The sequence below is a fragment of the Zea mays genome, chromosome 7 (genome assembly GCF_902167145.1).
Source record: "Zea mays cultivar B73 chromosome 7, Zm-B73-REFERENCE-NAM-5.0, whole genome shotgun sequence".
Classification (NCBI taxonomy): Eukaryota; Viridiplantae; Streptophyta; class Magnoliopsida; order Poales; family Poaceae; genus Zea; species Zea mays.
This window is the reverse complement of record NC_050102.1, coordinates 105748699-105767352: the sequence shown is the minus strand read 5'-3', so window position 1 is coordinate 105767352 and position 18654 is coordinate 105748699. Positions and strand designations below refer to the sequence as shown.

Sequence of the window (18654 nt, the reverse complement as noted above, 5' to 3'; positions counted from 1 at the left end):
ACTAAAGCATGTTGCCTTGCCATTCTAATGCATAAGGCAGATTGATTTACTGATCCTTCTAATTCAGACAATGATTCTTCTGAGTTGTCTAGTTGTGTATTGCAGACAATGTTTCCTTGATTTTTTTGCAGGGATCTTACTTCAAATACACAACATAAGAAACAATTCCAGGAGCATTGTTTTTTGTTCAGACAACAAGCAGGAAAACAAACCCATTGCTTTATGAGCTCTTCCTAAATATGAAGTGATTGTACGTGGTATTTCACTACAAAGACAAGAAGCACAGATGGAGAGATTTGTTTATAGAAACATCCACTTTTAGAAGATGTTTGGTTCCTCTGACTAAAGTTTAGTTCGTGTCACAATAAATATTTAAATATCATTATAAGTAATAAATATATCTTCACACTTTTGTAAATTGATTTAAGGGTGTCACTGTTTTTCCCCAATTCATCTATCAGTCTGTTACACAAATTCGTTATCTCTCTTTATTTTAATTGTGAGTCAACTATGTCTATCTTCACACTTTTATGAATTGATTTAAGGGTATCACTATTTTTCTCAATTCATCTATCAGGCTGCTACATAAATTCCTGACCTCTCTTTATTTTAATTGTGAATTGATTTAAGGGTAAGTTGCATTCCTCATCCTTTTTTAACATAATTCTCTCAGTCACCTTGTTGATTTTTCCTGCTATTGTTCTCACATTTTGCTCGACCTTTCACTTCCCAGTATGAAAATCAATCTCTTGCCTGGCTTGATCTATCGAATGAAGCAGCCAAAAACCGTGCTGCTGATTTTTGTTTCCGGCAAGATTGTTCTGACAAGAGCTAAGGTTAGCAGTCGTTTCTTGAGTCCATTATCATTAGAGTACTTCTCAATTTTTTCTGATTGTGTTAGAGTATATCCAACCTTTTCTCTTTCCAGATGAGAGATGAGAAGTTGCTTTTGAAATTATCTATACAGTCCTCATAAAGTCATAAAAGTCTAGCAATGCTAAGTACATGGTAATTGCTAATGGGCAAGAATAATTAGGGTATGTTGTTCAAGTGCGTGCCCAGTTGTTGTCCCCCCTTTTATCGTTTTTTTCCTGATTTCGACGATACCATTACATGAGACGCTCACGAGACTTATATAATAATACTATCCTTCTATAGAATCAATGTGTTGATTAATATTCGCTACATATTTATCATTGTTTATTTTTTATCAATGACAAAGCACATGTACAATCTTATATATCTTTTAAGATAGGTAAACGTCCACTTTTGGTGATGCTAATAAAAGTATAGAAAACATATAATATTTTTGTATATCAATGTATTTTATCACTATTTGAATTGCGCACAAATTTCATGTCATTAGTGTTAATTTGTGAGATATGAGATTGATGATATATATGTTGTTCGTTTTCATGTAATCATTGCGCACTAATATTTATCAAATGATTTATACGCCGTCGCAACACACTGGCACATACCTAGTGGGGAGATTAAGAGCAATTCAAAAGAACATGTAAACTAATCACAAAACAGATATTAGTAAAGAATAATGATTTTCTTGCTTCAATAGCTCCATCGTTCTTCCTAAAAAATTTGTGTCCCGCTCCCGCATCCACAACCTTATCTCGCTCATATTTTGGTGTGTTCCATCCCTACACATTTCATTCCTAAACGTATATCGGATCATCCACAGCCTACCGACGACTGTACAGATTGCGTCACAGCCTACCGATTACCCATCATGATTCACTCTTAAAACTTTTTAGCTTTCTCTTAATAATCAGTTTTTGGTAAATTTTTTAATACTTTTAGGGTTGGTCCAAGGAACAATCTGTGGCGCGCAAATTTCCGGGACGATATACAGTAGATGCGAGACACGGAGAATATTAGGAGAAAAAGAGAGAACTGTTGAAGGGTTCAAAATGTATGTATGTGTTTTTTTTTAAAAAACGTTTTTTAGGTTAGTTTACAGATTTTATTGGAGACGCTCAAAATCCTCCCTAATCCTATTTAATCCACTCCCCTAACTGAAGCAGCGACGATTCCTCCGTAGTCTCTGCTCATCAACTACTAGAGTCTAGACTCCTGTATAAGCGCAAAAGACAGTTGTGGGGGGTTTCTGGTGGGTGGGGTTCATGGTCATGGCGCAGCCGCCGGAGGAGCATCATGAGCAGGAGAAGCAAGCCAGCAAGGGGGAGTACGACCCGCCGAACGATAAGCTGATTGAGATGATGGTGGGTCTTTCCATCTATAACCAGCAGGCTGCCGTGGCGCTACCGCTTTCCATCTATAACCAGCAGACCACCGCCGCACAACCGCGGCTGTGCGAGGTGCACGACGCTGCGGCGGCGGATAGCTTCTCATCTGCTTTTCTTGAGGCTCGTCGCAGTATCATCGATCCGCGAGCATACGTGCCGCCGCCTCCGATAGGGCAGAAAGCCGGTCCGTCAGCGCCGTCGCAGATGCATCCTGGATTGGTGCGGATGCCGCTGCCGCCCTACGATCGTAGCGTGCCTGACGCGCGATCCTTCGCGGAAGGTCGACTTCGGCGCAGCATAGCTCGTGGGCCCCGGAACGAGGCCGTGGGCATGCTCTCGCCTGGCGCAATCGGCGCAGCTTGCGGCGCCCACCCTGGCGGCCACGCGTATATGGCGCCGCCGCCCTACCTACACGGTGGAACGGAGGAAGCCTTGCTCCTCGCGCTGTCCGAGGAAACCCCCGAGAGTATCGTGTCGTACGCCTGCGACCTCTTGGAGAGCAGACATGGGCAGCGGCTGTTCCGTCTGGTCCTCAATCACTGCTGCCAACAGCTGCGGGATCGAATCGTTGCTACGATCACCTGGGACAGGAAGAGTTTCGGTAGCCTTTGCACCCGGAGGTGCTTGATCAAATATCATACTTGTTTTATAATCTGTTCTTCCTCTAGATTTTTTATCTGTTCTTTTTATTCAGCCAAATAAATGATAGATTCTATGTCTTTTCAGGCCAGATGAAGTAGTTCATATAATCAGTTCCTGTGAAACTCGGAGATCAATGCAGCTTCTTGGAGATGCCATGCTGCAATGGATGTCACATAATCAGATGAGGTACCTTCTGTCGGATTCGAAAAGATTAAAAGTGCTGCAGGCTTTCATAATGAGCTCTCCTCCGGATATTGCTCAGGTAGTGATTTCTTTTTTCCAAGTCAAGTTCTACCTGGTGCTACAGAAATCAAAACCCTTGTGATGATTCACTAGTATCATTAGCATCTTTATGTGCTTTATCATTGCTGACGGAAGTACATTGCTGAAATATGTAGCACTGTTTAATTTGTCAATATATAGTCCCATTCTTGTAAGGGCGCCCTTCTTGTAATTCCACCGTTTAATTTGTCGCCGGTTCATTTTTTAACTTTGTTTGAAAAAATTAATCAATGGCTACTTTAGACACGTAATTCTCTCTCAGCCTCAATGTTTTGCTACTTTCCTGTATGATAAATGTGTCCCAGTGGAACAAATGGTAGTTTCCTGATTTATGCAAGCTATGGCCTAAAGTCTAGCAACAATGATATCTGGTACTGGGGTTTCACTCTTCTGATTTTACAATTCAAATTTCATTCTTGTACTCTTTAAATCTAGTTCATCAAGATTGTTTAGATATAAAATATGTATTAAGCATTTGATAGTTCACAAATTTATAATTCCTACTTCAGCGTCCAACCTTTATGGTAAACTAGCTTATATATTCCCTTCCCTTTTGAAACAAGCAAGACTGACCATATTTATAAACCTTGTTTCATTTTTTGTAATGCATTTCGACAATTCGCTTCTGTGTGTGTTCACATGCACTCTGATTTTCATTATTTGACGTTTTTGTGTGTTAGCAGTTCATTCTCAAAGCTGTTGCTCAAAATTGTACAAGACTTGCATATCAACCAGATGGACTGAGCCTACTGCAAAATTGCCTAGAGCGTGTCAGCCGGAAGCAAAAGGATGATATTTTTACCCAACTCTCTTATCAGAGTCTTTTCCTTGCTCAAAATTCCAGAGGGTATGAATGTGATAGTACTGTTCCATTGTCCACAAACATCTGAAATCTTTCATCTGCGTAAAGTTCTTTTGCATTGCTCATGGTTTCATTGTTGTTTTCTGATATCTTTTATGTTCTCCCACAGAAACTGGATCGTTCAGGACGTTCTGCGGAAGGGAGATCCTTCTCACGTTGAAATAATTGCTTCCTGCCTTAGAAATCATTATGTGACACTCGCGAAAAATAAGTATAGCAGCAATGTCGTTGAGTGGTGTTTAAGGGTATTCCACGAAGGAGAGAGATCAGTTATTATATGTGAATTCATTAACTATCCTCACTTCAGAGATCTGGTGACAGATGAGTTTGCTAATTTTGCACTCTCTACTGCTCTTCAGACATGTGAGGTGAGTTTGCAAATTTCACTCCTGCTACTGCTATTATAACATGTCATGTGATCACTATTTGTTTATCTTAGCTCTCTCTTCAGTGCTTCACCATGTTCCATGTTTTAGTTGTATAATAATACGAACTTGATGAAATTTCTGTCTTCTCCAGATTCCTCTCCGAAACGTTCTGGCAAATGCCATCCTTTCCCAAAATATCACCGTACGGAATCAACACTGTATGAAGATCTTTAGCACATTAGCCAAATATGGGTTTATGTAACAGAATCTTTTGAGGTAAACAATACTCCCTTTGTCCCAAATTAAAATTCGTTTTTACTCTTTTAATAGATTCATACAATAATTAATGCATATGTTCTATATACGTGTCTAAATTCGTTATCATTCATATGAATATAAACATAAAAATATAGAACTAAAACTACTATTATTTTGAAACGGATGGAGTACTTTAAAATATATATTGACATCATTTTGATTGCTGTCATATTGAAATTTAGACATCTGGGCAGGGGATTTTGAAGTAGCACATTGCAATTGAGCAGATGATTTTCTACTACTCTGGTCCTTTTCTTTTGGGCGTCTGCAGATGTTGTGAAGACGTGAAGTAGGTACCAGGTGTACGTTCGAACCATTTTGTGCTTGTGGATTTTGTGGATTGTGGCATGTGTTATCTTTGTGGTTAGCTACATGTTGTTAAGTGTCATATGTGTAAGTGAATATTCAGTTATGTTGCTAGTTGTGATTATCTTAATGCTTTATTTTAAGAGATTGATGCCTCGAGATCTTGTTAGAAATTTCTGTCGCTGATGCAATCAAGAACATTTCATTAATTTAACTTTTAATTGCTGAATATAGTTTTTATCTATACTTATATGGAATCATGGATGATAATCCTAATCTAGTTTCTAAGTAATATAGTATTAATTTAAAGCTATAATTAATTTAGTTGCATGCAAATTAGAATATACTAAATTCTATAGTTAATTGGTTATTTTACTCTAGCACTAATGCCATTCCGATTAGAACTAATAAGATTATTGCAAATAGCAAAAGAAAAAGTTCAACAATCTTGTCGTGGTTCTGGAAACTGGGGACACAATATAATTTGTGTTTAGTAGGGAAGCTAGCACGAACGATAGATTCACTCCGAATGATGTCCTACGTCTAATGTAGTACTGATCTTATATTGCTCTTTGGGGCTAGAGGCTCGAGGATGTGTTACGGGGGTGCAAGTGAGAGTGAAAGAACGGGGAAGAAGAGGACTTCTATTGGATACTTCTTGGCTGGCTGGTCTCTGTTCAGCCAATTTTTTATAGTTCAAGGAGTGGCCTTTACAAAGTGATGAGTTGTTTGAAGCCGGTAGGAGTGGAGCACATCATCTACACGAGTTCTTCTGGTGACGTCATCTTCTGGTGCTTGCGTGAGCGCACACATGCCATGGTATGTTATTAAGGATGTAAATGGTCGGAAAAATTTGGTAAATTTCCGGAACCGTTTACCAGATTTTTCCGACCGTTTTCAGATTTTTCGGGATATACGGAAAACAGGACGGAAACGGGATGTGTTATTACGAAACGGTACGGTAAACGGTGAGACATGTTTACCGTCCGTTTTCAGGATTTTCGGGAAAATCCGGTATTTTCCCGTATTTTAACCGTATTTTCTCGGTGCACAAAAAAAACAAAGGAGGCAAGAACTACCCGTTAGGGTTTAGAGTTTAGGGTTTTAGATGTCATAGAATATATATCAAGTGATCCAGACGATATGCCACATGATTTCTAGTTTATGTATCGTGTGTCTAAGACTTATATATTACTCCCTCCGGTTTCCTATTAGTTGTCGTTTAGGACAACGACACGGTCTCCAAAATATAACTTTGACCAATATTTTTTGTTAAAATACAAATGAACTCTTAATACATTTATACTTTTATAAAAGTATTTTTATGACAAATTGGTGTATATAAATATTAGGTTCCAAAACTAAATAACAAAATAGTTATTTGTAGTCAAATATTTATAAGTTTGACTCGAACCTTATCCAAAATGACAACTAATAGGAAACTGGAGGGAGTATGTGGTTAAAACTTTAGTGAACATGTATGATCATTTATGTGTGGTGGTTGAGACTTGTATGTGAATGTGAATGAACAATCGTGTTTTAAGACTTATGTGTTGTGTGTTAAAATTTAAGAGTGGACATATATGAGTGTATGACCAATTATATGTAGACAATATTGTGTTTTGTGTACTTTTGTGAATGAGACTTGTATGTGGATGTGAATGAACATCTGTGTGATTAGGATTTGTTTATTGTGAGCTTTTCCAATTACAGTTAACGTTTCCCGATCAATTTCGAGCTATTTTGCTCGGATTTATCCGTTTTCGATATACCGGAATTTACCGGTCGTTATCCGTTTCCGACTTTCCCGTTTACCGATTCGGACCGAACAAAAATTTATGCAGGTGAAAACGGTGAGAGGTTTTTTCCGACCGTTACCGGCCGTTTTCACCCTTATATGTTATACCGTCGTGTACCATCTGAGGACTCTGACTCTGCCGCAGACTCCTGTGGGTCCCATAATGCAGTGTTGGGGATGTTCGTGGTCGTATGCGGGGGGTGCCCTGTCCTGTCTATGCTGACTCCTTGACGTTTGCTCGGTGTGTTGTGATGTTAGTCGGATGGTATTAGGCGGCGACGTGCTTATCGACAGGAATTGCTTGGTTCCTCCTTCGTGTCTCTTTGTCCAAGTTGGCTGCCACTAGTAATGAGCCTACTTCGGGTACCCTGTTCCTAGGGATCCGTTAGCAGCCCCCGAGCTTTCGAGTAACTACTTGGAGTTTCTCGGAGGCTTTCTTGTTGGGAACCGAGATCGTGGACACGCACAAGTGCATCTGTTAGATGCAGCCTTCGAGTCCCTGAGCAATTCGTGAGGATTGCTTGGGGCTGTCTTATGAGTGTGGTGTGTTCGTTGTTTCGGGGTAGAACCTTGCCTTCACGACAATTAGTCTGGTCCCGTGCCCGAGCTGGGTGTGTGCTTAGTTAGTGCTGGAGCTGGGTGTGGACTCAGTTTACGCCAGAGTTGGACGTAGCCTCGTTTTAAGCCAAAGCTGGGCATGCTCTTGTTCTTCGGACTGTGGCTAGGTTTGGTCGTTTGATCATAGATTTGGTTTTTCACACATCTCCCGTCAGAAAGTCTTTTATCCTTCGAGGGGAGGGTCATACCTCGTTGACCTAGTCGAAGTTGTGTGGGAGTCTGCCGAGCTGCTAACGAGTTATCCAAGTAAGATCCGACCGCCTTTCGATGGGGTCTGGTCTGGCAAGCGGTCCCGCTTGGGTGCTCGGCTCGTGTTGAGAGATCTCTTTGAGTCCTTCCTTACTCAAGCTTGTATCGTCCCTTTGGTTGGACCTCCGATCAAAGGGGGGCATGGGCCACCCCATCAACTGGGTTACCGCACGGGAGTGTGAGGTACAACCTTGGACACGGTTCCGAGCAAGTGGCCTTGTGCTAACATATCTGTCTTGTGGCTCGTTGGGAGTTTGCTCGGATCGCCCTCGCTCTACGTGAAGGTTTGGGCAGTACTATTTACCTGGTCAATGTTAATCTCACACACTCACGATCATTCTGGATGTAGGTGGAAGAAGAACAGTGCTCTGCAAACTCAGAACGCAAACACAATTTTCCTTTGGATAGACCAAATCAGGTAGCTTGCCTCCTTTTTGTGTTTTCCAACTCAGAATGCCCGGATCTCCTGCCATGCCGCAAAGCCCGCCATGAACAGCCACGACGCGCGCGGAGTTCGTCGATCCTGGAGACCCGGGCGACCATCTCACGTTCAGTACGTACGTGCGCGCGACATCGTGATGATCGTGTGTCGAGTCGGCTCAGGACATCCCCCGGCTCGAGTCGCTTATTTGCAATAATTCAAACTACTGAAAAAATACCGCCAAGACTCACGATTACAAACGGAAGTATCCTGCCAATCTCCCCCTACTTTCGTTCTATGAAAACGTGGTCTTGTAAGCCACACCAATCCTATTACGAATTTCATGAAATCGCAACTTAACCAAGGTACCGTTTGGTTCATATATTTGTAACGTAATGAGTAATGGATTACGTTAAATCATGTTTGTTATAGTCCAATCGTAATCAGATACCGTACTAAAATTTGATGATTTCGCCACCGCCTTCTGTTTCTGAGACAACCACGAAATCGGACTCTTGCCCGAGGAAGAAGATGGCACCCGTGGTACTGCGTCGGTCATCAACATCCCTGGCCAGATCGTTGTCTGAATACCTGATCAGCTTCAGACTCCCTTCTCCCAGCCTGTACTGTAACCCGTAACTTGCTGTCGCCAAAACATAGTGCATGAGTTGCTTCAGTGCTGCTTGGTGGTCTCGCTTTGGACTCTCCATGAAACGACTCAGGTACCCTACACTGAATGTAAGGTTAGGTCGAGTATGTAAGAGGTAACGCGGTCCTCCTATCTTTCTTACCCTTCTAAAACGCGTGCGTTTCCTAGCAAATCAGCTAGGCCACGTCATCAAAATAATCTCCACCGTCAGATCAAGCTACAAACAAATATGGGACGTCCGATTTTCATCTTATATGTTATACATGAATTCTTTCATGCTCCAGATTCTTCGGTTGCTTTCCTCTTTAATGCTCTATGAGGAAGATAAGACGTTCATCTAATATGATGAACAATAATAAATAGGAGAAGCAAAGAAAAATAGTACACGTCTGTTTCCTGAGTCCTGACACAAGATGAATAAGGAGTAGTATGAATAAATTCTGCAAGCTTTTGCTGAGAGAGAGGAAGAAAAGAAGACCTCTTGATTCTTAACGCCAAAATGTCTGAAATTTTAAGGTTTTTTTTAGTGAAATCCAGTGTTTGAACTTGTTATAAGTTTTTTTAGATAGAGATGTTGCAAGCTTTGATCAGTAAAATTCACTTAAACAAATAAGGAAAATAAGTATATGAAAGGCATGCAAGCTGTGAAAGAAATAAATTCCATAAAACACGAAGTTGCTAAAATTTTCAATTTTTATCAATTGGTAGAAAGTCCATTATCGTGTACCGGTCTTAGAAATCAATTTATGCTAAGAAGACCACTGAGAAATGATTATTTTGTGCAGATTTATTGCAACTTTTTGGACTCACTAAAGAATAGAATTGTTAATAAATATGCAATTCCGGCTCTTACTTCTTATCTGGTTGTAAACTATGGGGTATATGTAATATTTTGAATCAACATAGAAATTATGTGTGGTACCACTCTAAGCATGCATCTATTACCCGGATGCTAAATTTCTTTTGTAATTTATGATATGTTCAAGCAGTCATCAATGTACAAATGTATATCATACAAGTGTTTTTAACCATCAAGCTTACTTGGATGCTATGTTAAAAAATATATAAGTCTAGAATTTTAAAATTACAAAATAATGCTAAAAACTACACCAAAAAATTATAACTAAAAATAAAACACTGTGCGCGGCAACTTGCCGCGCGAAAATTCTAGTTATACTCCGATATTCTGTTTCATTAACTGATGGTGCAGTGCTCCTCTTAGACAACTAGTAAATTCTAGGCTCCATAGGTGTAGCACCGCACAACCATTACAGCTCAACATGCCGGTTTTCTCGAGCAGCTTTAGTGCATATGACTCCTGTCGTAGTTCCATTCCCTGAGGTGACTGACGGACCTCAATTCCTAGATAATAAAGCCAGGGGTCCGAGGTCTGTCGTTCTGTGCTGAGATTTCCCTTCACTCGCGCGCGATCTTCTCGATACATGGGGCTTGCCTTTTCCTTTTTCAATGCTGTTCGGATTTTTTATTTTGCCATCGCCTCAGCGCGTACGTGCCATGGAAGACGGTGAAGGATGCGGGTTGCGCCACGAAGGAACACGCTTCGTCTTCATCAGCGTCCGGACGGTTGGTGCCGGTGGTGGCTACGAGCGGCATGGTTGCGTCGTGCCGCTCTGGCGAAGTTGCGCCGGCGGACACGGCACCAGGACTAGAGGTCCCTACGAGCGGGCCCAGTGATGCTGCCGTAGCGGGCGTGTTGGGTGCCTTGCTGGCTTTGTCTCGCTTGGGTTCTTTTGTCTCCCAGCGCGGAGAAGGCAAACCGTTCTGGGTTCGGTTATTTTCAAAGGAGGATTTTATTTTCAAAGGAGGATTGATATAAATTGGAAGAGATTTTGATTTACTAGGGATTAAAACTTTCTCAATCCCCCTAATCCATATAGATTAGGGTAGAACCGAATAAGCCCTCAGGCAGGGTCGAGTCGGTAGGGGTGCCGCTGGGCCCGAAGGTCCCTGCAAGCGAGCCTAATGGGCCTTGTGTTGAGCCACAAAACAGGCAGCCGGACGGTCCGGCCCTAGGCTAATGGGCTTAATTATCCTCAATGTTAACTGGATATCAAGATCATCTTTGCATAATATGGGAATTCACTTCTTTATTTTGGAGGAAGTGAGATGCTCCCTGTTGGGGACTTTTTGTAGCTTCGGCGAAACTTACACTGCGATTTTTAGCTCTGCATTTCCTTACGAACGACTTTTGAGCTTCAACAATTTTTTAGCTTCGTAAATATTTGAAGAAGATATATTTCATTCTGATAAAAATGAAACTATTACAAGAAATTAAAACTAGTTCTGCATTGTTTGTTCCTTATTGAAAAACAAAATGACATAGAAGACAGAAAGTACTTCAGGGGTAGGATATTGCTCAATAAATATGCTTTGATTCTGGCACAGTACTATTGACTGTGCGAGCTTCGGATTCCTCCCTGACTTCACGTTGCTGCTAAGGGTACTGGCGCCCTTCTGGCTGGCCTCGAGAATAGGTCGGCTGTAGTGGTGGCGAGGGTGGGAGTTGTGGCCAGGAAGCCTATGAGTGACTAGCCGAAGCCACAGAAGTTGTGGGATGATTGCCCACATACTCTGGTATGTAGGGAGAGTGACACGAAGCAGTGTGCAAGACCTGCTTCGGCTGGTTCTGCCGAGCTTCGGCTTCTGCTATCTCCTTTTGCTTCTGAATGGTGATTTGGCACATTCTTGTAGTATGGCCCTTGTCCTCACCACAGAATAAACAGTAGATCTTTCTAGGCTGATCCCCAAATCTTCCCCCGAAGCCCCTGGCGCCTCTGCCCCTTAGAGCTGGTGGTCTAAAAGAGCCCTGCTGTTGTCCCGAAGATTGTGAGGTGTATTGTGACCTCTGAGGCTGACTTCCTTTGTCATCACTCTGAGTGGAATTATGGATTGACCTGGCGTGCCTCGGGTGGATTCTTCCTCCGAAGCCCCTGGTCATTTCTGAGAATCTGTAAGCTTCCTCCCTTCTTTGGCGGAAGTCATTGTCAGCCCGGATGTACTCATCCATCTTCTGAAGCAGCTTCTCCAGAGTTTGTGAGGGCTTCCTGGCGAAATATTGGGCAGTAGGTCCTGGGCGAAGACCCTTGATCATGGCCTCAATGACAATCTCATTGGGCACCGTAGGCGCTTGTGCCCTCAATCACAAGAACCTTCGTACATATGCCTGAAGGTATTCTTCGTGGTCTTGCGTGCATTGGAACAGAGTCTGAGCTGTGGCCGGCTTCGTTTGAAAGCCTTGGAAGCTGGTAACCAACATGTCCTTAAGCTTCTGCCACGACGTGATAGTCCCTAGCCGAAGAGAAGAATACCATGTTTGGGCTACATTCCGGACTGCCATGACGAAGGACTTCGCCATAACTGCAGCGTTGCCTTCATATGAAGATATAGTTGATTTGTAGCTCATTAGAAACTGCTTTGGATCTGAATGCCCATCATACATGGGAAGCTGAGGTGGCTTGTATGATGGGGGCCATGGGGTATCCTGTAGTTCTGCTGCCAAGGGAGAAGCATCATCAAAAGTAAAGGCATCATGATTAAAATCATCATACCATCCATCTTCATTGAACAAGCCTTCTTGACGAAGCTTCCTGTGTTGGGGTCTTCGATCCTGTTCATCTTGAGCAAGATGACGCACTTCCTCATTGGCTTCGTCGATCTTCCTTTGAAGATCAGCCAGCCGCGCCATCTTCTCCTTCTTCCTTTGTACTTGCTGATGGATTATTTCCATGTCCCTGGTCTCTTGGTCCAACTCCTCCTCCTAGAGTGTTGGACTGGTGGCTTTCCTCTTCTGGCTTCGAGCCTCTCGAAGAGAAAGAGTTTCCTGGTTTGGGTCTAACGGCTGCAGTGCAGCGGTCCCTGGTGCTGAAGCTTTCTTCGGCGGCATGACGAAGGTCAGTGCTTGCCGAAGGTGGTCGAAAGAGTTCACCCACGGTGGGCGCCAATGTTGGGGACTTGTTCTCAATTGCTATGAATTAAGAACAAGGCAACACAAAATGTTAAAGGTTAAGGCCCTTCATCCTTCGAAACATTATCTCCCTTGGGGCATAATGATCTTCAGACGAAGGTCATGAAGGACATACCTTCATGATTGCAATATACATTAATGATAGAAGAAGTATGTAAGACATGGAAAGTGACGTGAATAATTATATAACATTATCAATTCAACTTTATTATATCATGAATAAACAGTAATAATATGAAACTACATTTGTACCTTCGGCTTGACAGGAGGAAATAGTACAAGCGTAATGCACGAGTGAGTACAAGTCAGTGTCTCCAGTACGGGGGTACTGTTCATCTATTTATAGGCACAGGACGCAGCCTGTGAGAAATTACATTCATGCCCTTTACATTTATTATTGACTTATGGACAACTCTATGAGGACTAGATTGCCTTTTCCCCTTTAAGTCGGTTCCTTTTTCTGCCATTTAGCCGAAGCTCCCCTGCGAGTAGCTTCGGAGCAACTCCATCCTTCGTCACGATTATGTTTTTTACATCATGCATGCTTTTAGCCCGAGTCCGAAGGTACCTGTTCATATGTCACACTTGGAAGATATTGCTAAATCACATTTTTGAGGACCTTCGGAGGACGAAGCCCCCCAACAGTAGCCCCTCGCAGTATTAATTTGTTTATGATAGCGAATTCAGACTGTGACATGGACGAAGGCCTTAAGCCGACGGTCCGAAAAAACACCTTCCCTTTGCTAGAATAGCAACAGTCAATGACGGACGGGGCCCCACGATTTGGAGCGTGCCGAGCGTATAAATAAGAACTCGCACCAACCACATTTGGTACGCTGCTTGTGCCATTTGCTTTGTTTTCTCAATTTCATAGCTCTTGCTCACTCGCTTGCTAGTTTCTCAAGCTTTCTGAGCTTCGGTTAGAAAGACACATTTTCGTCATCTCTGAAGGAAAAAATGTCTCAAGACAAGAAGGTTGCTGCTGAGACGAAGCTAACTGAAGAGGGGAAGCTTTTTGAGGAGAAAAAGGCTGTGAATCCTTACATTGCTGGATTTATCGAGTCAATGGCAAAATCGAATACAGAGAAGATTACTAAGGAGATACTGGAGGGTCTGTCTGAAGATACTGGTGACAGTGACAGTTATGACGCGGAAAGTGGGGGCGAAGATTCCGAGGATCGACCCTGGAGACCAAGTCATGCAATTTTCGGGAAATCGACCATCAAGCAAATTCACCTCGAAAACATGAGGGGAAGGTACTTTCGGGATATGTCTATTGTGAGGGCTGGCGGAGAAAACAACGTTCCTGCGCCTGAGGAGAACGAGGTTGTGATTTTCTGAAGCTTCTTCAAAGCTGGGCTTCGGTTCCCACTGAGCAGGTTTGTAGTTGAAGTGTTGAAAACCTTCCAAAATTTTCTTCATCAATTGACCCCCGAAGCCATATTGAGGATGGGAGTTTTCGTCTGGGCAGTAAGAAGCCAAGGGATAGAGCCAAGCGCAAAGTGCTTCTGCAACATGCACGAACTTCTGTATGAGACAAAGGCCATAGGGAAAGAACAGTATCACAACAACTTTGGTTGTTATGGATTTATCGCCCGTCCCAACGCAAGCCACCCAGTGCCAACATTTCGGAAGAGATGTCCGAGAAATTGGATGGAAGAATGGTTTTATGTGAAGAATGACTTGATAGCAAGGGAGGACATCAAGGAGGTTATTATGCGCCCCATATGGTCCCGCTTCGGCCTCCGTAAGTAAAAAGGTTGAAATTGATGAAGCCGCCGAAGCATGTCAGAAGGCATTTGGTACTGTCTGTTTCTTTATTGGTACGAGAGATTTAATTCAAGAGCACATAGCATTCAGAGTATGGCCGCTTGTAGAGAGCTGGGAAATGCCGAAGGAGACCATCACCAAGTCTAGCGAAGGTGAACTGGTCCGGCTGAAGTATACATTTAGATATGGGGATAAATTCGATGAACCAAACGATGACTGGCTAAAATGCATCGAAGTTACAAGTGATGAGCTGCTTGGAGCTTATTCTAAGGCAGAAGATAATGCACTATCTACAGCCTTCGGAGGTCAAGGAAAAAAGAGAATAAACAGAGTTTTTGACGCCATCGGCTTCGTCTACCCTGACTACCACTACCCGCTGCGGGGACAGGGGAAGAAGAGGAAAGCTACTGCTTTGGCCGCCTCGGCTGAACCCGTGCCGAAGGCCGCGGGCAAAAAGATGAAGGTACTTACCCACCGGCCGTGTTATATTGAACCGGCTGTGGTGCCTGAGTTTGGCGGGGAGGCCTCTTCAGCTGCTGAATCAAGAGAAACTGCTCCTCCGACACAGAGGGCTGAAGAACCGGCTATAATGCCGAAGGCACCTTCAGTTGAGCTAGTTGAAACGAAGGTTGACAAAGATAAGGCTGAAAGGTCAACAACTAAAGAGGAGACAAAGATGCCAGGGACTTTAAGTCCTTCAACAGAAGCAACAGCGCTGAGGGCACAAAAGAGTTCTGCCATAACTCCTAGGAGAAGGAGGATGGTAAATGTATTAGATGTACTGGAAACAACCGACTCCATAAGTCTCCTCCCAAAGGGAAAGTTGCCGAAGCTGTCAAAACGCAACCCAAAGCTGATGCTAAGCAAATAGATGTTGAAGCTACAACAACCCAGGCTGAAACCGAGGCGGGGCCCTCAGTGCCTGCTGAGACGAAGCCTGCGGAATTTGAAGAAAAGGCAACAGAAGAAAAGGCCACAGAGCAGATTTCGTTTGAAAATGTTGCCACTCCTGCTCCCGAAGCTTTAAAAGAGAGCATTGGTTACATCATTCGCCATGCTTCGGGAAAGGGACTTTCTCAGGAAGAAGAACGAGAAGCTCAACATTATGCCCAAAAATTGAAATACCCGAAGGGGGCATTAGTGTTCAATGGCAGTGGGGAAGAAGATTTTTTGTACTGTCTCCCGAATAATAAAGAGATATCCGTCTGCCGGGAGATAGGTAGAAGCTTCGGATTTCCGAAGCTGTAAGATGGCCTTTCAATATTATCAAAGGATGAACTGGATGACAGTTTAGCGTATAATAGCATAAAGGTATAAAAGTCAATTTTGTATTTGAAAACAAAATATTTCATTTGTTTATACTTAATCTTGTCTTCCTCTTGCAGGGCTTAATCCTTAGCAATGCCCTTAGAGCACAGAAAAACATTGAAGATGAAGGGTATACAATGGCTCTGAACAACCTTCGTTCAGAGGTGATCGAATTAAGGAACAAAGGTCTTGAAAAAGACAAAATATTAATTTCATTGGTAAACAAAGTAAAAGAAGATGAAGCTAGTTCCAAAGCTCAAGTTGAGATTCAAAAGAATGAGATCGAAGACCTTCGGAAACAATTGGCAGAGGCCAAAGAAAAATGTGCTCTCGCAGATGCTAACCGAGAGGCCAACGAATATTGGAAAAACTATTTAGAAAAAACAGTTGAAGAACTTCGCGCATCCAAGGAAAGATGTTTTGAAAAATCTTTGGGCTGCATGGAGAAGATAAATGCTAGCTTCGCCAATGTGGGCGCCTATTCAAACGAAGATAACTTCATACGAGGTGACCCTGAGGGTGTTATCGAGTGGATAAGCGGAGAAGCCGAAGCTTTTGAAGAAATTTTAAGTGGTCGCGGGGATGTTTGTGCGTTCTCTGGTGCGAGAGGAGTTTCAGCCATCTTGGAGAAGGCGGGTTGCAATCATATCAAAACCCTGGCCCAAGCCGAAGCTGCCTTCTCCGTGGATGACACAAAGGATCCCTCGGCCGAAGCAAGTTTAATTGGCGGAAAATTTTACACTGATATCTAGGCAAATGGCGGCCGAGAAATGACTCATGAAATAATGAAGAAAAGTGAAAAAGATATTCATGACACTCGAGAAGCAACGAAAAAAGCTGAGGAAGCTGCAGAACGCGAGAGACGGATAGGTATCGTTTAATAGCCTTTAGCTTCGTCGTTTGTTTTCGTGACTTCGAGCTGATTGATTTTTTCTACAGCAGCTGAATTATCTCCTCCATCGGTGCCGTTCGACCCCCTGGCTGACCCAAAAACGAAGAAAGCAATAGAAATCATCAATATAGCCGAATCTATTGTTGACGAAGTTGTTAACAAGTTGTTGAATGAAATTGCGGAAAAGGTTCTGAAAGAGGACTGATGTGCATATTTTTGAATCTAATGTGTGAATTATTTGTAATTCAGCTCTTTGCGATGCATGAAACTTTATATACATACCGTTTTTAGCCTTCGGCGAAAAAACACCTTCCCTTCTTTTCATACTTCACAAAGAAAATCCGTGCTTCATGAAAATATCCATGCTTCGTAAAAACCTCCCATCTTCGTAAACAAAGGATCCCTTCTTTTGCAATAGAGCTGACGAAGCTGTATTTCTCAGCTAACTTTGTGCCTTAGCACATTTTCATTTTTTATAAAGCAGTCTCCGAAGGTCGACTTCGTATTCAATTCGTGTCATCAGTGCAATATGATGTATGATGTGATGCTATGCGGGATGATGTGATGATATGATGCGAATGATGCTAATGCCGAGGATACGCACCCACACGCCCACACTGGAACACACCATCTCTGCGTCCCCTTAGGAACGATCGAAGTCTCTTTGCCGTTTATTTTTCGGCTTCACCGCTTATTTTTGGTGTAAGTTCTGCATCCCCTTAGGAACGTCTTTTGAACTTCTTTGCCTTCTATTTCGGCGGTATCACCGTTGACTTTTCGGTGTAAGTTCTGCATTCCCTTAGGAACGTCTTTTGAACTTCTTCGCCTTCTATTTCGGCGGTATTTGGCTCTGCATTCCCTTTGGAATGACTTTTGAGTAGAAAACTTACACTGCGCTTCTTAGGAACGACTTTTTGTAGCTTCGGCGAAACTTACACTGCGATTTTTAGCTCTGCATTCCTTTAGGAATGACTTTTGAGCTTCAGCAATTTTTGAGCTTCGTAAATATTTGAAGAAGATATATTTTATTCTGATAAAATGAAACTATTACAAGAAATTAAAACTAGTTCTACATTGTTTGTTCCTTATTGAAAAACAAAATGACATAGAACACAAAAGTACTTCTGGGGTAGGATATTGCTCAATAAATGTGATTTGATTCTGGTACAGTACTATTGACTGTGCGAGCTTCGGATTCCTCCCTGACTTCAGGTTGCTGCTGAGGGTACTGGCGCCCTTCTGGCTGGCCTCGAGAATAGGTCGGTTGTAGTGGTGGCGGGGTGGGAGTTGTGGCCAGGAAGCCTGTGAGTGACTAGCCGAAGCCACAGAAGTTATGGGATGATTGCCCACATACTCTGGTATGTAGGGAGAGTGGCACGAAGCAGTGTGCAAGACCTGCTTCGGCTGGTTCTGCCGAGCTTCGGCTTCTGCTATCTCCTTTTGCTTCTGAATGGTGATTTGGCACATTCTTGTAGTATGGCCCTTGTCCTCACCACAAAATAAGCAGTAGATCTTTCTAGGCTGATCCCCAAATCTTCCCCCGAAGCCCCTGGCGCCTCTGCCCCTTGGAGCTGGTGGTCTGAAAGAGCTCTGCTATTGCCCCGAAGATTGTGAGGTGTATTGTGACCTCTGAGGCTGACTTCCTTTGTCGTCACTCTGAGTGGAATTATGGATTGACCTGACGTGCCTCGGGTGGATTCTTCCTCCGAAGCCCCTGGTCATTTCCGAGAATCTGTAAGCTTCCTCCCTTCTTTGGCGGAAGTCGTTGTCAGCCCGGATGTACTCATCCATCTTCTGAAGCAGATTCTCTAGAGTTTGTGGGGGCTTCCTGGCAAAATATTGGGCAGTAGGTCCTGGGCGAAGACCCTTGATCATGGCCTCAATGACAATCTCATTGGGCACCGTAGGCGCTTGTGCCCTCAATC

At 43.0% G+C, this 18654-nt stretch overlaps 1 protein-coding gene across 2 annotated transcripts; it reads left to right on the top strand.

Moving 5' to 3' along the window:
- Positions 1-1838: 1838 nt before the first annotated feature.
- On the top strand, positions 1839-5195 carry LOC103632661 (putative pumilio homolog 8, chloroplastic). 2 transcript variants are annotated; one of them, XM_008654417.4, is made up of 6 exons: positions 1839-2881; positions 2988-3165; positions 3869-4032; positions 4157-4415; positions 4567-4691; positions 4928-5195. In XM_008654417.4, the coding sequence occupies exons 1-5, from the start codon at positions 2139-2141 to the stop codon at positions 4675-4677; spliced, it is 1455 nt and encodes a 484-aa protein (XP_008652639.1). In that variant the 5' UTR covers positions 1839-2138; the 3' UTR covers positions 4678-4691; positions 4928-5195. The 2 variants fall into 2 exon arrangements, with proteins under 2 accessions (XP_008652639.1, XP_008652640.1); XM_008654418.4 differs by having other exon boundaries at positions 1960-2881; positions 4916-5195.
- The last annotated feature ends 13459 nt before the right edge of the window (positions 5196-18654 follow it).

What these genes read in the sequence shown, in the direction of transcription:
- LOC103632661 (XM_008654417.4), top strand. Translation starts at nt 2,139, where the DNA reads ATGGTCATGGCGCAGCCGCCGGAGGAGCATCATGAGCAGGAGAAGCAA. An exon ending in GGTAGCCTTTGCACCCGGAG is followed by an intron (nt 2,882 to 2,987) that starts GTGCTTGATCAA and finishes ATGTCTTTTCAG; the next exon opens with GCCAGATGAAGTAGTTCATA. An exon ending in CTGCTCTTCAGACATGTGAG is followed by an intron (nt 4,416 to 4,566) that starts GTGAGTTTGCAA and finishes TGTCTTCTCCAG; the next exon opens with ATTCCTCTCCGAAACGTTCT.